Source organism: Podarcis muralis, chromosome 7 (genome assembly GCF_964188315.1).
Source record: "Podarcis muralis chromosome 7, rPodMur119.hap1.1, whole genome shotgun sequence".
Classification (NCBI taxonomy): domain Eukaryota; kingdom Metazoa; phylum Chordata; class Lepidosauria; order Squamata; family Lacertidae; genus Podarcis; species Podarcis muralis.
The window spans coordinates 42139528-42159096 of NC_135661.1; the positions used below are offsets into that span (position 1 = coordinate 42139528).

Here is a 19569-nt window from a genome sequence, read left to right on the forward strand (position 1 = left end):
GAGGGATCTGTCACATCACAGAGTGTCAGCCAGAAAGGGATAGGAGACAAATTTACTGTAAATGCATGTCCCTTGAAGTGATGTGGTCTTAAAGGTACGTGTCGCTATCCATTCCTGGCCAGGCTGAGCCCACAGAAGGACTTGAAGGAAGCAGGTCTAGCAAGTGGAAAGGAATTAGCATGCTTTGCATTAAAAAGACCCAGGTTCAATCCTCAGCATCCCATCCCTCCCTTAAGTCTTGAGCTGATAGCCAGAGTGGGCAGTTAGCCGGCATTTCTAATCCAAGCTCAAGAACCACAGAGCAGAGAACGAGGGAGCCAGAGGCCGGTCTTTCAGTACCCTCGGCCAATCAAAGGATGGAGACAACAACCTGGCCAGATCACTTTGGGGATCAACACCCTCATGTTCCCCAATGCTTGCTCCTGAAGAAGTGATCAAAATACCAGGTGCCAACCAGAGGACTCTGCTTTTAAGGCTCTGGGTGCCTGAGAAAAGAGGAGGAGCCTAGATCGGGCACTTGGACCCAGGAGCTGCTGTGTCCCCATGGATAAGGATGGGAGGGAAATTTGATTCAGTTTGCATTTAAAGGCAAGTCTACCCAATCTGCACTTTCTAAAACAGAATGCAGACCAAAATGTAGCTGAATTTTGCAGTGCAGTTTTCCAGCTGAGCCACGTGTACAGAAATGCATGTGCTAGGGTAAAGTCTGCATATAAATGCACAAATTAGTGGAAATAACCTTTTGCTTTGCAAAAAATGTGTATATTAGGCAAAACTGCATTCAGAAATGTATATTCTGAACTAGGATAAATTTACACAAGCGAGCTGGTAAGTTTTCATGATAACTTTAATATATTGCAGACTAAGTGGAACAGCAGAAAGCTGAACTTAGGTCTGCGAAAGGGAGAAACAGAGAAAAACTGAGTTGGCATATTGACCCATCCCTACCTGTGTGTGCCCTATATGTGTGGGTGTGTTGTGGGCGTGTTGTGTGGGGTGGCCAGGCCCACCCCTCTGCAACTGCTCTCAAGGGCCTGATGCCAAAAGTTTAAGGTGGCACCTACCTTCCTGATTGGTGATATTTTCCTCTTCTCCCTTAAGCTGTGCACAGTTCCCGGCAAGAGGAAGTCATCGACCACAGGCTAACAGACAGAGAGTGGGCCGAGGAGTGGAAGCACCTCAACAATGTATGTACCAAATCCCACCGCATGGCTTGCGGTGGCTGGGATGGAATCTGGGTGTGGGGCAGACGCTGTAGCGCAGACCTTTGTATATAAACGTATTGATTGTCAATACCTACACCCTTGCTTTCTGATCACACAATCCCTAGGGAGGCTGGCAACAGGTTAGGACAACACCGGGATGAAACACACCAAACAATTAACCGGACAGAAATTGGCAGCGGAGCGGCGTCCACGTGATAAAGCAGCATAATTATATCCCTAGGACAGCTTGAGCAACTAAAACAGTTTTGCCTGCTGAACCCCTAGGGGAGGGAAGTGGCTGATACACAGCTGTGCTCCAGAAGGATGCTGCGTTGGCACAGGGGCCACAGAGATAAAGACCCTTCCCTTGGTATTGGCCAGCATCCAGTCGCTTATGCACTTTGGACTTTTTCATTGCTAGTTTTTGCCAGGGTGGCAGGCAAGCAAGATGTCCCTGTGCCTTGGAGAAAATTTGCTGGCCATCTGACAAAAAGAACCCGTTAGCTTTGCTCTTCCGGATACCATCCACTGGCTGGAAAACCAGGTGACAGGGAAGACACACCTGCCTGCAGTGGAGGGGTGTAGTGGTTAGAGCAGCGGTTCCCAGACGTTCTCAGGCCACCATCCCCTCGGTTTCACAAACACACCCCTGGGGCCCCCAACTCCACCCTATAAAAAGCATTATTCAGAATAGCAGGATAATAACACAGTAAAATTCAAAAAAGTTACAATTAATTGCACATTTATTCAAAATCCAATTAAAACTATTCAGTTTAATTAATTCAGCAAAACTGCTGAACTTGATCCAGTGATACCAGCTTTTCAGAATCTTAAAGTAGTTTATTATTATTATTGTTGTTTATTAATATTGTCATAATTCTTATTATGACTTTATATTGGATCGGATTGTTACTATTAATGTTTGATGTTTTATTATGTTTTTATATGTGTTGTTCTGGGCCCAGAACAAATACTGAAAGAAGCCCTCCTACAAGCAATAAAGAAACTGTTAGCAAATGCAACATATAAAGCAGATCAGGCGAAAAGACAGTAATAGACAATAAAAATAGCACACAAATGAACAAACGGCAGCAGCCTAACATAAACTTTCAAGGAGGAAACAGCAGGAGCAACTCGACTTGGCCACCATATTTAAAATAGGATCAAAGTGATCTTTCAAAAGGAAAATGTAATTTTTTTAAAAAAAAAGCTATCTGGAAAAGGAGGTAGGGGAATGTGACCCATATGCAAACCTATATGCAAAGCAGATGGCTTCCCTGCCAAAAAAAGGTATCCTGAGAACTATAGTTTTCATGGGTGCTAGGAACTGTAGCTCTGTGGGTGAGGAAACTATGGTTTCCAGGGTTCTTTGGGTGGAGCCATGACTGTGAAAGTGGTGTGGATGTGGTTTAAATGCATGCTGCGGATGCGGTTTTAGTTCTCGCCGTCCTCACAGCAACCCTGTAAAGTAGGCCACCACGGTTGATGGTGCCTGGGCAGATCCACCAGGCCAGGGCTATGGAGGGTGCCCCCATCCCAGGCTACCCAAGATCTTATGTTGTGGCCTTCCACCCAGCAGCTGCTGAATTGCATCATGGACATGGTGGAGAAGACCCGCCGCTCGCTCACCGTGCTTCGCCGCTGCCAGGAAGCCGACCGCGAGGAGCTGAACCACTGGATCCGTCGCTACAGTGACGCCGAGGACATGAAGAAGGGGCCCAGCCCTGCCACGCGACCTCACAATAGCACTGCCAACACCGAGGCGTCCCCTCTAGGTACCCATGCGAGGGATAGGTTGGGCTCCTAAGCATTTGGCCTGGTTTGTTTTTTGCTGGGCGACTACACAATGTTAGCTAATGAATGAGCATTTCCGGTTATTTGTTTGTAGGGAGGCTAGATGACGTGGCCTCAATGCAAGACTCATCACATGCTTCCAGGTGCCTTTCCCGCCTGTTGCAAAAAGTCCAGTCTCTGAGGGAAGCGGGTTTGTTCTGCAGGAGCTGCAAATCAGGAGCTGCAAATCAGCAGATTGAAAATGCAGGGATGTGATTGAATCCCACCTCCAAAACAGCGACAGGCTGGAAGTGCCCCAAGTCAAGGGGAAGTGCAGCTGCCTGGCATGTAGAAGGTCCCAGGTTCACTCCCTGGCAGCCTCTCCTGGTAGGTCTGGAAGCAATCCTGCTTGCAACCCTAAATAGCTGCTGCCAGTTGTGCCAGCAACACTGAGCTATTTGGAGCAAGGACCTGACTTGGTATAAAACAGCTTCCTATGTCCATCTCTGCCCATCTTGTCCAGTGCTACCTGCTCAGACTGGCAGTAGCACTCCAGGATCTCAGGTGTTTTTTTTTTTTTTAAGTCACTCACATCACTTGCTACATGATGCCTTTAAGCTGGAGGTGACATAGATTTGAACGTGGGACCTTCTGCATGCCAAACAGGTGCTCTGCCCCTGAGCTAGTTTCCTTCAGCTTCCAATCCACCTCTCCAACATCTGTCATGACTGCATCATAAACAGAGAACCTATGGAGAAAGAGAGGATGGAGAGAAGCTTTTTCTCCCTCTGTCACAGTACAGGAATCTGGGGATCACCCAATGAAAGGAACGAGGAGGTTACAGGTGGATCAAAGGAAGTACTGCTTCACAAGTAACTTGTGGAACTTACTGCCACAAGGGCCGGTGATGGTGGCCACTGCCTTAAATGGCTTTAAAAGAGGGTTGGGCAAATTCGTGGTAGTCAGTGGCTATTAGTCATGATGCCTGCATGGAATCTCCACATTTAGAGGCAGTTTGCCTCTGGATATATTTCTTTTATTTGAGTCCATTCATCGATACTAGATGATAGGCATTGAAAGAATTCAGGGAGGGCTGTTGCCTTCCCTCCCCACCACTGGGCTTCCTGGACATATATGGCTGGCCACTGTGGGATGCAAGAGTAGCTGGGTCCTCATTTGCTCTCTTCCAGCAAGACTCCGCTAACATTCTCAGTCTTTCTTCCTAGACTAATCCCTGCCATCCCTCTTCCTCACTGCATGGCATTTTGTGCCACTGACTTTGCACAGGGGCAGAGGGGCCCCTGCCATTAAACTAGCTTCCACCCACTATTAGCTTTGGGGGCAGATAGTCCTGTACCAAACAGCTGGACACACAGTCATAACTTAAGCATGCCCCATCCCCTGACTGGACAGGTGTAACGATATACAGGGCCACCTGCCTGTCGGTCACCTGGCATTTTGCACAGTGCTGTGCACTGAGCTTTGCAAGCCCCAAGGATCAGCTGATTCTTAGTGCTTGCAAATCACAGTGCAATAGGGCTTGGGGGGGGGGAATTGGCCCACTTGTGCCTTTACCTGTTCCACATGATGGCATACATGGCATCAGGTGTCGAGAAGGTAAGTGTAGAGGCCAGAGCTCTCCCACCACTGATCTGCTGAGGAGGTTGCCAGGCTTTCGTGTTTTGTTTTGCTTTTAAATCAGGTTGAATGTTTAGCATTTCTTAACAGCATTTTCTCCATCTGTCTTTCTCCCAGATGCTCACCGCGAGTTTGTATCCAGGCCCCTGTCTGGCTACATGCCAGAGGAAATCTGGAGGAAAGCTGGTGAGTTTTTTGGGGAAATGAGGAAATAGTTTAAGAACAAAACTAACTCCTGCACTACATAGCTAGAGCCAGAAATCATCAAATCCATCAGTTCCTAGATCCCTACTGTGGTCATTATCACTAGCATTCACACAACCTTGGAAGTTAAATGCAAAAATGCATTCAGTTATAGACCTCTCAGGGTGGCCAAGTGTCCTACTTTGCAAAGGACGGCCCTCTGTTTGAAGGCCTGTCCAGTCTAAGGAAGAGCGGCGAGCTGCCCGCCAACATTGGAGTGCCTGGGCTGCAGACTGAGTGTGCCGCCCCTTGCTTAGCGCCCCCTACATGACTCCCGCCTTGCCCTGTGCTCTTCCTTTCAGAAGAAGCTGTGAACGAGGTGAAGCGGCAGGCCATGTCCGAGCTCCAGAAGGCCGTGTCCGACGCGGAGAGGAAAGCCCACGAGCTCATCACGACGGAGCGAGCCAAGATGGAGCGAGCCCTGGCAGAAGCCAAGCGCCAGGCCTCCGAGGATGCGCTGACCGTCATTAACCAGCAGGAGGACTCCAGTGAGGTAGTGACACCCTCTCCCAACGTGGATATTGGCACCAGAGTAGTGGGCTGGAAACAGTGAGGACGGTCCTTTTTTCCTCCCCCCCTAACTTTCCGTTCCTTAAATGTATGACGTTGAGCTCCATCTGGACCTGAGCCAAAGCCCAGTGCGAATGCAGCCAGAGGGAGAGACTGCCCGTGCGCTCGGTGGCCCCGGTGAAGAGAGTATAGAGAGCCCCTTAGCCCTGCGCTTGTCTTTCGGTCCGCGCTGATCTGTGTGCTTTCGCCTTCTCCTGCAGAGCTGTTGGAACTGCGGGCGCAAGGCAAGCGAGACCTGCAGCGGATGCAACACGGCGCGCTACTGCGGCTCCTTCTGCCAGCACAAAGATTGGGAGAAGCATCACCACGTGTGTGGGCAGACTCTCCAAGGCCTCCCGGCCTCTGCCGGGGCAGCCTCTTCGGGGCTGGGCGTAGCGTCGGCTCAGCCAGACGTGGTGGCTGTGAGTACCTCCATCACCAGCGTAGCCGTGGCGGGCAGCCCCAGCGATTCCGGCTCGGCCGCCGCCTCGCGTTCCGGCACGCCGGCCACGCCGGCTCCTCTGGACACGGCGTCCCGCTAAGGCGGGCAGAAGGGGAAAGGGAACCGGGGAGCCGACCAACAACTGTCACTGCTGCTACCACTTCTCTCCAAATGAAAAAAAAAAAAAAACTGCATTCAATGCAAACCCTCAGCTACCTGACACGTATTTGACCTCCAAAACGACCTCTATCTCTCACACGAAATCCTCACGAATCCTCAAACCTGGGCTTTAAGTGGAGTTAAGGCAAATACCAACCTTCTCCGTTCACTCGTCAGTTTTTGGTTTTTTTGCTTTTAATTCTTCTTCTTACAAATATGAGTTGGGGAAATTTATTATTATGATTATTACTTTTTATTTTATTTTTTGGATGAGGAATTTGTTTGCAAGCGTCGTGCATCTTGACTTGGAGGGGGGCGGGCGGGAGAAGGGAACTGAAAAGGTGCTTCTGCCCGTCCTTCTGCTGGAGATGTGTTCGAGGAAATGAAGGAACTGGGAAAAAACCATAAACAAAACCCCCCTTCCCTGAAAAGGAGAAGAGGGAGAAGGTGGGGAAATGGAAAAAAGAGAAAAGAAAAGAGAAAGGATTTCAGTTACAAAAAGCAAGATTTTTTTTCCTTTTTTGTAAAAAAATAAAATAAATAAACAATAAAAAATCATCAAACTCTTTGGCTTTAAGTAAAACAGAAAAGAAAAGATAAAATCCAAAAAGAACCCAACAAAAACCAAGTGAAGGAAGCTTACCTGTAAACTACCTTGCTAGCTAGCCAAGAAGATACCAGATTCACCTCTGCTCCAAAGGAAATCCAAAAACAGAAAAAAAAATCCAAACTTTTTTTCCACTGCCAAAGTTTATTTCTTTTTCTTTTTCGTTTTCAGTTGGTTGGTTTCTTCTTTTCCCTCTTTCTCCTCGTTTTTTGGGGGGGCTTCTTATTTATTTTTGCGGTTTTTTTGCGAACCGAGGAGTCATGCGCATCATCGCAGGTCCAGAGAGCCAACTGCGCCGTTCTGACCGACAGCAATTCCTGCTGGGTTTCATTTCAACTCCTTGTGTTCTTGGATGGGGTGGGGGTGGGCAGGGGGGTGGGCAGTTGGGGGTGGGAGGAGGGGGCTTTCATGCACTTGGACCTTCACCGTTCCGATGTATACCCTTTGAAGGAGGACTTAGACGTGCAACTGTGGGATCGAAAGAAATTTTCGTAGAATAAAGCAAAAAAAAAAAGCAAAAAAAATTATATTAAATCCACCACTTTGTGCGTGTGCGGAGAGTGTGTGTTTGCGTGTGTGTGTGTGTGTGTGTGTGTGTGCAAGAGGCAGAAGTGACTCTTGGAAGCCCCTCCTCCCTTGGTGGATTATAAATCTGTTGCATTTTTTTTCTCTCAAAGAGCTTTTTTGTTTAAAAAAAAAAAAAGAGTTATAAACAGCCACCTACACACCCACCCAGCCTGTTCCAGAGAGAGAGAGCACTGTTCCAGAAAAACCTGTGATCGTCTTCTGCCTGTTCTTGAGCAGAAAATAACTGTACCCAGGGCTTTCCGCCTGGAGCTTCTACCCTTCCTCCACTACCTCTCTCTGCTCTCCGTAACCTCCCAAACTCCAGGCGGTCTTTTTTTGCAGTTTTGTCATCCTGACTTCTTCCAAACACCCACGAGAATCGAAGGAAGTATTTCATTTTCCCTCCTACGTCCATGGCCTGTAGATACCCCTTGGCTTCTCGTTATGTGTGTGTGTGTGTACATGTCTCATCTTTCAAATGTCCTGTGACAAAAAACATCTTTGCCCCCCTTCTTTTCTTTTTCCCTTAACCCCTTTCTCTTGGTATGTTTTTGCTCTCCCCACCCCACCTCAGGCCTCTTTTCGTCTTCCATTCCCACTAGGTTTGCAATTATTTCTGGGAGGAAACCAACAGATGCTTGTCCTTAGATATGATGGAGGAGGAGGAGACAATGTCGATTTGTCACATTTCATGCATCGTTGTACAAAGCGCTGAGGACGGTAGTGCAATATGGGGGGAAATGGCACGGCTGTAGGGACGGAGGGCGGGGGACCCTCACAGAGGCTGCCCAGCCATGGGCTCAGGGCAGAAACGTTGTACCTTTAATGTGAATGTATATAGTATTTGCAGAGGTCCAAAAATACTAATAATAATAATTATTAATAATAATAATAATAATAATAATAATAATAATAATAATAATAATGAGACTTTTTGCCAAATAATTTAAAAAACACACAGACAAACCATTAAAAGTATGCTAACAGTTGGGAAATAGGTTTTCAAAGAAAGACAAACTTACGGGGTCATTAGGAGGTGTAGTTTTCCGGAATTCACAGAATACTTTGTGCTTTTCTTTTTTTCCAAAGGAGGGATTTTGAAAGAAAGGGCCAGGTCCCGGCATATGGCAGCACTGTGGACAATTGAACCGTGGGCCTAGAGAGGCTATATCAGCTACTTCTTCCTTTTTTTAGCTGCCCCACCCATATTCCCCTTGACCACTCTCTCTCCCTCTCCCTCTGGGTCCCTCCCTCCATCCCACTTTTGTATCACCTACGTCATCTTCCATCTCTCCCCCCCCCCCGCCCTAGGAAAAAGGCATGCCTGGAGTCAGTGGCCATGGCTGGCCATTGGAGCTGGTAGGGCAGAAGGCAGGAGGCCCAACTATAGATGGCACCAGAGCCAATGTTAGGCGGAGTCAACTCATTCTAGCTTTGTTCCCATCCTCCTTGCTTTGTTCAACAAGGGCAGTACTGAGCCTAAGGAGGAGGGGGAGGACACTGGCAGGTAGTGCTGCCAACTGGACTGGTGGTAAATAAGGCAAGCAGGTAGGTGGCAGCAGACTGAGGTTGGAGGGGCGTGCCACACCTGCCCCAATGGACCAGGCTCCACTACAGCTGAAATGAGAAGGGAAGATACTAAGTTCTACAAACCTCCACTCGTTCTCTCCTTTCTCAATCCCTTTCCACTTTTCTACGTAGCAGATCCATGATTTGACAATTTCAAGGTTCCCTTCCTTGGTTCTAGGTCATTACAAAAAAATAGACAAGGGAGGAGGAAGGCGAGAGCAGATCATTCACGTGTCCCTGCATGTTGGAGGGATTTATTATAGCCAGCTGCTGTTTGTTCAATGTTGGCTCCACGAGACAACCTCCTAAAGGCACAGCCATTCTACTGGTGGTGCTTCAGCCTCTTGAAGACAGATCTGCAAGGTGTGGCATGGTCCCAACAGGGGAGCTCTGGCTGAGCCTTCTCCTTTAAAAGCACAGAAGGCCCAGGGCAAAAGTGAGGTCCTGTTCTCATTTATGAAACCATGTAAGGCTTGCTCTAGGGTGGCCACTGGAACAGCATCCAAGATGACACAGATTTGCAAAGGGGAGAGTATATGCCAATTCATGTGTAGGTGCCAATTTTTTTAGGAGTTAAATAGAAATGCCATTCATCTCACCACAATGGCCGAAGACTGTAGGCAGGTGGCCTGGATAGCTCTCTGCTCTCCCTTCTTGGGGTTCTTTATCTTTAAACCAGACTTGGGCCAGATAGCCTTCCAAATCAAGTCCACCGTCAAACTGAGGATTATAATCTGAATACCAGTTGCTGGAAGCCACAGGAAGGGAGAGGGCTCTTTTGCTTAGGTGCTGCTTACAGGCTTTCCATTGGGATATCTGGTTGGCCACTGTAAGAACAGGATGCTGGACTAGATGGGCCATTGGCCTGATCCAGCTGCCAGGCACTGCTCTAAAAGTGAGCCACTGGGCAACCCTAGCTTTATATTGTGCCATGGAATACAAGGGTCTCATTGCATTTCATTGCAAGGAGCAGGCAAGAGAAGAGCACAAACTGATCTCCTTGATGAGATGATTCTCTTGTGCAACCAAATTTCTGGCCTCCTGACCTGCATTCCAGTTTGTGGCCAACAGCTCTCTGCTGCAGTCAGTAGCCTACGGAGTCAGAAGTAGCTGCCTTGGGGTGGGGAAATGGAATGGACAATTGTTTAATGCACGATGGAATGTTTAGTTTCTGCCACTCCATCTTCAAAGTAACTCCTGCTATCTTCTTTGCGCTCTCCAGAAACCAGGAGAGGGGAAGAAGATAGCAGTAGATCTGCATGCTGAGGGTCCTGTCAGTATCTCCACTTACAAAGATTTTGGGTGTTGAGGCAGTACTTTCCTGTGATCCTGGAGAATTGTTGCCACTCAGAACAACAGGTCTGGGGTAGATGGACTCTTGTGTTTACTCCATCTCCATGTATGCAAAACCAGTAGTACAGCATTGCTTTACCTGGTGGGCAGGAACCTCCTCCCGAAATCTCTTCTGTCCCATAAGCAGCATGCTATCCAGTTCTTTCTGTCATCTGGGCTGAGCTGCCCCATTTGTGTTAGCTGCATACACCTCCTGTGACCGTAGCTGTGCCTGTAAAACTATCGCTGGAAGTGTTTTTCTGTTTTTACACCCAAAGGTCTCCTCTGCAGCTACAGTAGGCCAACATGTCATTGATCTGGTGCGTTTTGCTCAGGGTCTCGGCAGGAGAGGCTTTTATCGATGTGAGACAGCTGATGGGAGGCAGTAAAAGCAGGAAAGAATGTGCAAGCTGGTTGTTGGTAGCTGTCTACTGCAAAACAGCTGGGCCTGCTACTTCCAGTGTCTGAACCAGTCTGGAGCCCTTGCTGGGAATTTGTTTGAGCAGTCTTGGTATTTTAAAGTGCAACTCTATGCATGTCTACCTAGAAGTAAATCCCATTGAGTTCAATCAAACTTACTTCCAGGTATGTGTCTGTGGGATTGCTGTAAATGCAGCCAAAGGCCTCTGAATGAGAGAAAACCCAAATTCCCCTTGCAACTGCTTCATTCCTCCCTTGCAGCCTTGTTCACAATGCGATTTTTTAAAATTTCCCCAGCCTTCCCCAACCAGAGGGCCCTCCAGTTGTTTTAAACTACAACTCCCATCAGCCCCAGTCAGCAGGCTGGTTTTGAGTGAGATAGGTATCTTCCCCAACCTGTGAGATCTTCCCCTTTGCAACTGCAGTCCTCCACTGTTGCCACATGGCAGTGAAGTGGCAGCATGGTGGTTCATAGGGCCTTGCTTTGCCTGCCTGCCTCTAGCTGGGGTTGTTTAGAAGCAGAAAGACAACAAAATGGATCTGAATTTCAGCCTCTTGCTGTAAGGGTGTCCTGCTTGTTTCTCTGCACTATATGTGTATATTGTTTATTTGTTTTTCTCATGCAAAGAGGTAATATATAAATGGAGTGTTTTCAGATATGCTCACTGGCTCATCCCTTAGTTTGCCAAAACTTCATCTCATGATTACGGGGGTCACGTCCGGCGTTTCTCGTCTGCTCTGCATCTCTGGACCTCGTAATGCTACCTCTGACTGGCTGGGAAACCACAGACAGAAGAAATCCTTTAGGAATTTAACAATATACCAATGGATAAGGAATGAAATAAGCTTACATTCAAACCAAATCCTAAAGGAGGGAGATTGCCTCCATCAGGGCCTCAAACAGTTGTCCCAAATCTGATAGCTTTAAAGTATGGTATTCCGGTGTATGCATGTTTTCCTCTCTACCCTCATCTCATTGGTTTCCAAAATGATGCCCCCCCCAATGTGGGCAACAAGAAACAAGCAAAAAGCAGGAAGCAGCTATAAAAGAAGGGGCAGAGGTGGGGCTTTGATCTTCCATGATTGAAACCAATGCAAGTGTTTCTGCTGTCAAATAAGGGCTTCGTTTACAATGCTAATTGTTCAATGGGGGGGGGGGCTTCCTTACTTTGTTACGGGGTGGGGTGGGGAGTGGCTTGCTTTCCAAGTCATTTTTCTGTGAGATTTCCTGTTCCAAACTGCATTAGGCAAGGAGGCCTTCTACTTCATGAATGTGTCTGCCCTTCACATCCTGCTCATTTTCAGATTCCACTCCCTACCTGCCAACTGCAAAAGTGGTATTCCCTCTAGAGCACAAAGCAGCTGGGTGGGTTTAATAATAGCATCAGACAGGGAGAACTCTCCAATACTGAGAACTTCACAGACATTTGTTCTAAGTAAAGTGGGCAGGCTGCATGATGGCACAAGTATTCCTAGAGACATATGTTGTGACAGCTTCTGTTCATGGCCTCACTTGTGTCACCTCTGTAAAGCTGAAGAGGTGGCCCAGTTTTTACAAAGCATGGAGCTAAGACAGTATTTCTCAAACTGTGGCACCTGCCCTGCCGGAAGGTGTAAGAGACTTGGAGAAGGTGAATATTCCAGGAGGGAAGGAACCACTCCCCCCACCCCACTAAAACTGGGTTGTCTTGTGATCTGTCTCCTCTTCAAGTTGCTTCCAGATTTGACCTTTTTGGGGGAAATTCAGTAAGCTATAAAGTCTGCTGCCGCTGACCTGGTTTGCAATATCTCCATGACTTGTTTGCAAATTAAGTCCCCCTCTGGTAGCACCCTAAGGGTTTGTCTACACTTCCACTTGTCCCGTGCCTAGAAAACATGGCTCCAAGCGGTTTTCCCCTTGCCCCACTCCTTTCCTAGATAAAATCTGCTCTTTAGCACGAAATCAGAGTAAACATCAATCCGGAGAAAGCCCAAATTGCTGTTTGCTCCAAGTGAATGCTAAAGAGTGGTTTTCCTCAGGGAAAAGCAGTGGGACAAGAGGAAGTGTGGATGAACCCTACGTTAGAACCTTTAGACCTTTCATGAAAAAGCTGTTTGGTGACGATGGATGGAGGCACAGCCTCTTCAGGTGGTTCTGCACTCAGGTGTGGTTTTCTCCAAGCTACTCCTTTGTCAATTTGCTGATCTATAGTAACACAGTCCACTGATGGAGGCAGAGGGCCTCTGAATGCCAGTTGCTGGAAACCACAGGTGAGGAGAGTGGAGTTGCGCTCAGGTCCTGCTTGCAGATTTTCCACAGGGGCATGTGATTGGCCACTGTGAGAACAGGATGCTGGGCTAGATGAGTCACTGGCCTGATCCAGCAGCCAAGCTCTTCTGAACGCTCCTTAATTCCTTTTAATCGCCCTGTCATACCCTTAACTCTGATTAGACTGAATAAGGTGCCAGGAGGTGGCAACTATTTCAAAGTCATTTAAGACAGAGCACACGGTTCTAATTATGGGTATGTGACCATGGGTGTCCCAGGTGAGAGGTGAGGAGGTTGCCAGCATCTGTCAATGGTTTTCTGACAAAGTTAGGGAGAGCAAAGAGGAAGATCACTAAGGCTTAGATTAACTGGTGTGATGGCTTTGTAACTTACAGGAGTGGGAAGCCAGAGCAGCCCATCCTCTGTCTTTATGAGAGCATGGCCTTGAATGTCTGTGAAGCATCCTCAAGTCCATTGGCCCAAACTTGCCCATTGGTTTAAAAAAGTGGGTGGAGGGTGAATTCTTGGTGAAAAACAAGCTGAAATGGTTTCTTTCATTGAAATGTTCTCCCAGTAGTCTTTGGGTGTTCACACAAATGAAGCTAACAGTCCAATGCTATGCATGCTTTACCCAGAAGTAAATCCAAGTAGAAAGTAGAAGAGAGACATTTTTTAACAGAAAGGATGGGAAACTTCAGGTCCATGGGAAACTTCAGGTCCATCCTTAGCATCCCTTGTGAAGATGCTTTCTCTGAGAGGCCCTCTCTTTAATTTCAGTTACATTGTGGCATTCTTCCAAATTCAACCCCTTCAGCATGCTTTAAGTTGTTCCCAACCAAAGTTGGTTGAACGGCAGCGTTGACCTGCTGGATGTCTATGTCAGACATGACCTTTTGGACAGGCTGCATCCAATTCACACAGAATTATACCGTGACTCACCCTGTGGCTCACAGTGCCTTTCGTGACCTTTGAGAAATGGGCTGAACATAGACACAGGGAACCATTCTTTTGTCTTGCCAGTTGAAGGCACCGAAGTTCCATGGAAAAGAGGCAACTTGTCTTGAAACATGGCCAACTGATCATCCTTCTTAACTTCTTGAATTGGGGGTTGATAGTCCAATTTTCCCTTTGACCAAAATGTCAGGTGTCTTTTGAGGTCACACTCTTTGGTTGGGTGCTGATTCTTATAAAATCCACTTTGGTCCCTCCCTCCCTCCCCTGATACTTCCAAAATTTTGTAGGCCTGACCACCTGGGGAACAAACAACTATTTCTCCATGCTCACCAACTATAATCACTTTGGGTTCCTCTCAAGTCTCATTTTCTGTCCCATCCATCTGTTGTTCCAGAAAGACCATCCAGCTGCTGTTTCTCTTGACTTGGCCTCACCTGCTCTGTACATACAGTCCCAGGGTCATCATGAAACGAAGCACCGAATGTCTCTTGTGTGTGTGCAGGCTTCATCATCCCTAGCAACCAACATGGGGAAGGGCCATAGCTCAGTCACAGAGCACATGCTTTATATGTCAAAGATCCCGGGTTCAATCCCTAGCATCTCCAGGTCAGACAGGGAAGGACCCCTGCCCGAAACCCTGGAGAGCCATTGCCAGGCACTGTGAACAATACTGAGCTAGATGGACTAGTGGTCTTTGTCTAAGGCAGCTTCCTATGTTCCTAAACCGGGTCCATTGACAAACAGTGGTGCTTCATTTGCCACTGATGCCCCTCTCTACTTCTGCTTGCCAAGAGATGGTGTGATGAGATGTTCAGCACCTCCCACCGACAGCACCCGCCTCCCATGCAGTTTGCCATACGAATGCTCAGACTGCGAATTTGCCCCCTCATCCGCAGTACAAACAGGCAGGAGACAAGCAGTATGCATGGTGGTATATGTGATCCCCCCCCCAATAATTGTATCATGCAGGTGAATATTTTGAAAAGATGGGTCCCGTCCCGTCCGTCCGTCCCCCCCCCCCCCCCCACGTTTTAATTCGTGTGAAAATATAATGTGGGAACTGGAGGATGTATTCTGAGTGTGTTGAGCGAGGGTGCTTTTGGGGTCAGACTCTGAAAGGAGGACCTGAGGTCACCCACATTGCCTTGGAAACAGATGCTCTTCCCATGGTATGTTTTCGGCGCACATTAAGACATAAAGGTGTCATTATCATCATCATTATCACTGGTCCTCGGTTACTTGGGGGAAAGCCTTTGCTCTGAGAGTTAGAAGCAAATGGGAGGAGAGGGGAAACGGAGGTACAGAGAAGCCCCGCAGAAAGATAAACGCAAGGCCAATCTAGCTTTAAAGACTTTCTGTTCAACCTCATTATTAGATGGGCAAAATTCTGAGAACTGTTCCAGCTCTAACAGTTCTATAGCCAAAAAATAATAATAATACCAGGCTCAGGAGTGGTTATGGAGGAGAACTTGGTTCAAATCCTTCTAGAATGCATACACAACCTTGGCCAGCCTTTGCTTATTTCTTTTTAAAAAATAAATAAAGTTAAGGTGGCCTTGTTGGCTATGAGAAAAGAATTTTATATATATATATACTCACACAGTCCATATTAGGGCAATACCTTTATTAGGCCAACCAAAATTTTGTGGATATGACCTAATCAAAGCAATTCTGGGGGAACCAAAGGACTCCTTTCCTTGATTCTTTTCGCTGGCGTATGTCCCAAGGCTGGCTCCTTTCTTGGCCAGAAGGGATGCAGCATCTGGACTAGAAGTGGCTCGTTCTTGGGCCTTCTGCTGTTCCTGGAGCAGCTCAGCCAAAAGACTAAAAAACAAAACGGACCGGTGGCATTGCATGTGAGCCCTGCAGCCGCCAGGCTGAGGAAAGCACCATTCTCAGGGTGTTTGGGAAGCGTGTGTCACATTTAGAACCGTGCAATACTTGAATCCGAGGGTGTTGTGAAGAGGAGGGAGGGGAGGACGTGGCTTTGTACAGACGGGCATGGGTGCGCGTGTGTGTGGGTGTTTGCAAAGAGGTTTTAAAGAGAGGAGAATTAATAGAAATTTAAAACAAAACAAAAATTTTAGGAAATAAAACCCTAACTCCCCACCCCGACTCCCGCCACCCCATCCCCCGATCATCTTCCCCTGGTGTTTGTGGGTTTCTGTGGCCATTCCAGAGAAATAACAATGTGATAGGAAGGTTGTTTTTCTGTTCTTGTTTCGGCATGCTGTCCCCGACTCCCTCGCTGTTTCCTGCTTTCTCTAAATGTACTGTATGTTTGACCTGTGAAAGATGTAAACATTATGATTCAGGTTACGTCTGTTCTTAACTCTGTATCCGTGTAATAAACAAAATTTAATATCACCCAACTGGATCTGGTGTTTTTTTTGGGGGGGGGGGGCTTCTTCCTTCTGCCACGTTAAGTAAGTGAGAGCCTGCTTAGTGTAGTAGTTAGGGGATGGAGTGACCCATTTGGCTGCATAGGCCAGATCTTTTTTGGCAAGTTTGATGTCACAGGTGATTTGGTGCTTTGAAGTCCAGATGTTGGGACTTCAAAACACTGCACAGGAAGCAAGGTGCTGCTGGAATAAAGGGTTCCCCCCTTCATTTTAGCAGGGAGTTCCATGCAAATCCCTTACTGATTCAGGAAGGGGTTTGCATTGAATTTTTCCGAAGTGAGCAGGATTTAATTTAATTTAAACCAAACAGGATTTAACCCCCTATTTATCAGCTGAATGTATTGGCTGCCCGCACCAGTTCCCTGCAGGGAAGTGACCTGCGCAGCCAATGCAGAATTCCCAAGTGATGTCAGCTGATCGACAGGTGGATGTGATCTTGGGAGGAAAGGCCATGTTTCACCCTTTAAAAAGGGCAAAAAGGTAAAGGACCCCTGGACGGTTAAGTCTAGTCCAAGGCAACTGGGGTGCAGCGCTCATCTCGCTTTTCAGGCCAAGGAAGCCGACGCTTGTCCACAGCTTTCCGGGTCATGTGGCCAGCATGACTAAACTGCTTCTGGCGCAACAGGACACTGTGATAAGTGCCAGAGCACATGGAAACGCAGTTTACCTTCCCACCACAGCAGTACTTAATTATCTACTTGCACTGGTATGCTTTTGAACTGCTAGGCCTTCTAATGTTCTGCCAAAAAACAAAAAAAACAAAATGGGTTCAAATCCCCCTCAGCTGCATGATGCTCACTGGGTGACCTGGGGCCAGTCACCTCTTTCAGCCTAACCTACCTTGCAAGGTTGACGATAAAATGGGGATGGGAAGAACTGTGTTCACTGCCTAGAGGTTCTTGGAGGAAAGGTGGGATAGAAATATAATCAACCAACCAATAAGGAAGTAGTCAGATTTGTATAAATACAAGAACCAGAGGAACTTTGGCACTCCAGCTGGAACCCAAGCTCCAGTAATTCCAGGTGCCAATGAATGTGCAAGAATTCAAAAGAGAAAATGGGGGGAAGTTGGTATTTGTTGGTATTCATCTTAATTAATCATTTACAGAGCCATTACAATGAAATGATAGTTCATTTCTGTAGCTATCACTGCTGTTTTAGGCTTTAACAGGCCTTAACTCAAGCCTGCATGCCTAATATTGTTGACAGTCTTGAAACCAAAATGCAGAAAAATAGTTCAAGCCTTCCATCCATTCTTTGAGAAGAGCAATGTTGGCCTGCATAAAGACAAAAGGAGCCTGTTGGCACATGCCAAAGACCCATCTAAGCAAGCATCCTGTTGATACTGCCAGCAACTGGTAATCAGATGTATACTACCCCTGGCTGTGGAGGTTCCACTGAGCTATCATGGCTAATAACTGCTGATAGATCACTTTTCCTCTTCCTCCATGAGTTTGTACAGAGATGGGGAACCTGCTACTCTCCAGACGTTGTTGTCTGCAGCATGAACAATAATTGGAGATCCCCGAGTTATTTTAAAAGGGGAGGAGTTAGACTATCAACATAGAGAGCCCCGCTGGGTGAAACCTAAAGGTCCGTTTCAGTTAGCATCTCACAGCAGGCAACCTGACACCTCTAGGAAGCCCAGAAGGAGGTTACATTAGAGAAATAGCCCTCTCCCACAGTGGCTCACCAGCATCTGCTACTTAGAGATAAACTGCCACTGTACCCAGAGGTTTCATACAACCATGCTAAATAGCCCCTGATCACCTTCTCCTCAAAGAGTTGGTCTAATTCCCTTTTAAAGCCATGTAAGCCAGTGGCTATTGCCACATCTCTTGGCAGAAACAACTCCTTGAATGAATTATGCACTGTGTGAAGAAATACTTCCCTTTGCCCTGAATCTCCAGCCAAACAGTTTCATTGAATTACCCATGAGTTCCAGGGAACTCCAAACAGGTGCTTTCCAGATGTTTGGGAGAACAACTCCCATCAGCCCCAGAACAATTTGTTGGCGTCCGTGTGTCTCAAGAAGAAATGGAGTGCACCTCTGGGGGTGAAGTCAAACCACAGTGTTAGCAGTACCAAAGTGACCTCCCTGGGGAACAAGCCTGAGCAGTGTGTATGGAGGTCCTGGGCTGCCCAGACAACGAGACCCGCATCTTGGCCTCAATGATGTGGTCCAAAGGAAAGCAGAGCAATATGTTTGGCACCAGCTTGGCTGCAGGAGCTGCCAGAAAGAGGTGTACAAGGTGCCATCTAACTGCCTTAGGGATTTCTGGACTTCTGGATTTGTGTAGCATTTACTCCTTAGCCGTTTCTTCTCCTGATGATATCCCACAAGGCAGAAGAGGCTGAGGATCAGAGTTTTCCTTCTCCTAGATGGGCTACCTTCCCAGGTTGACGAGCCCCATCTGCCCCTCCTTTCCCTCTACAGCATGTGCAGAAACTGCCTTCTCAACCCTTGGCCCCGCTATTGGTGTTGTCCGCTCAGTCTGCCAGAGCCTGTACTCACATGCAGGGGAAGTCCCTAACTCACTGAGGGTGTGAGACCCACAGGGTACCCTCACCTGGTTTAGCTGGCCAGTCGAAGCTGGGGTGTGGCCACTGTCACATGCTTCCAGGGGCCACAGGTGAGAATTAAGTGCCCCAGAAAGAGCACATGTCCCCTGCCAGAGGTACTACCATTCCCCAATACCCCAAACACACCATAACACTTTAAACACTTTAAATCAACATACACATGCAAAGCCATGACCATTATTACTAGTAAAACCAGCTAAGTCCCATCTATAAACAAAAGGACACACCTTAACCAGCCTTGTGTGGCAGGGAGCTCCACAGGCCTAAGATTATAACAAACTATGTCCCATATTGACTGTGAGTCCTGGGGGACCTGCTCCCTGCCTTGCAAGCCTTTTTCCACTTAGCCCATGAGGGCGGAGCCCCGATTGACTCCAGCTACAAAAGCTGCAGCTACTGAAGAGGCCAGGGACCACCTTGTCTGTTTCTTAGTGCAGACTGTTTCTTTAATAATATGCTGCATTTATTAAGTTTTATATTGTATCTCTGTATTTGTGTCTTTTTAATATAAAAACTTATATTTATTTATTTGAAAAAACTATCAGCCAAATACACACACACTTGATATTTGGAGGTATTTATAAATAGCCTGGATCGACATTTCAAACAAATGCTTTCCCCAGAAACTCTCATGCTGTATTATCTTAGCTAATTAAAATAATGTAAACTCGTATGTCATAATTGGCAGCGTCCCATATCTTCTGCTGTAGTCAACAAAGTTTTCCCAGCTTCTTGAGAATCTAACTTGCCTTTGCCTGCCTTCTTTGAATCTGTGAAAGTGTGTCAGTTTAACCAGAGCTGCAAACACTCTCTGTTTCTGTGTTGCATTTTTGCATATCGCTTGGAGATGTTTAAATACAATTGAGAAGTGCCTTTAA

The 19569-nt window shown here is 47.2% G+C and overlaps 1 protein-coding gene across 7 annotated transcripts in view; it reads left to right on the forward strand.

Moving 5' to 3' along the window:
- CBFA2T3 (CBFA2/RUNX1 partner transcriptional co-repressor 3) overlaps positions 1 to 6572 on the forward strand; it is a 66908-nt gene extending 60336 nt beyond the window's left edge. For 3 of the 7 annotated variants that reach the window (XM_028739987.2, XM_028739991.2, XM_028739993.2), the window contains 5 exons: positions 1102 to 1187; positions 2782 to 2980; positions 4734 to 4802; positions 5162 to 5352; positions 5630 to 6572. In XM_028739987.2, the coding sequence (XP_028595820.1) occupies positions 1102 to 1187; positions 2782 to 2980; positions 4734 to 4802; positions 5162 to 5352; positions 5630 to 5950 (866 nt within the window). In that variant the 3' untranslated portion in view covers positions 5951 to 6572. The remainder of the gene's footprint in view (positions 1 to 1101; positions 1188 to 2781; positions 2981 to 4733; positions 4803 to 5161; positions 5353 to 5629) is intronic. The other 4 variants (XM_028739988.2, XM_028739992.2, XM_028739990.2 and 1 more) reach the window with 3 other exon arrangements.
- Positions 6573 to 19569: the final 12997 nt, after the last annotated feature.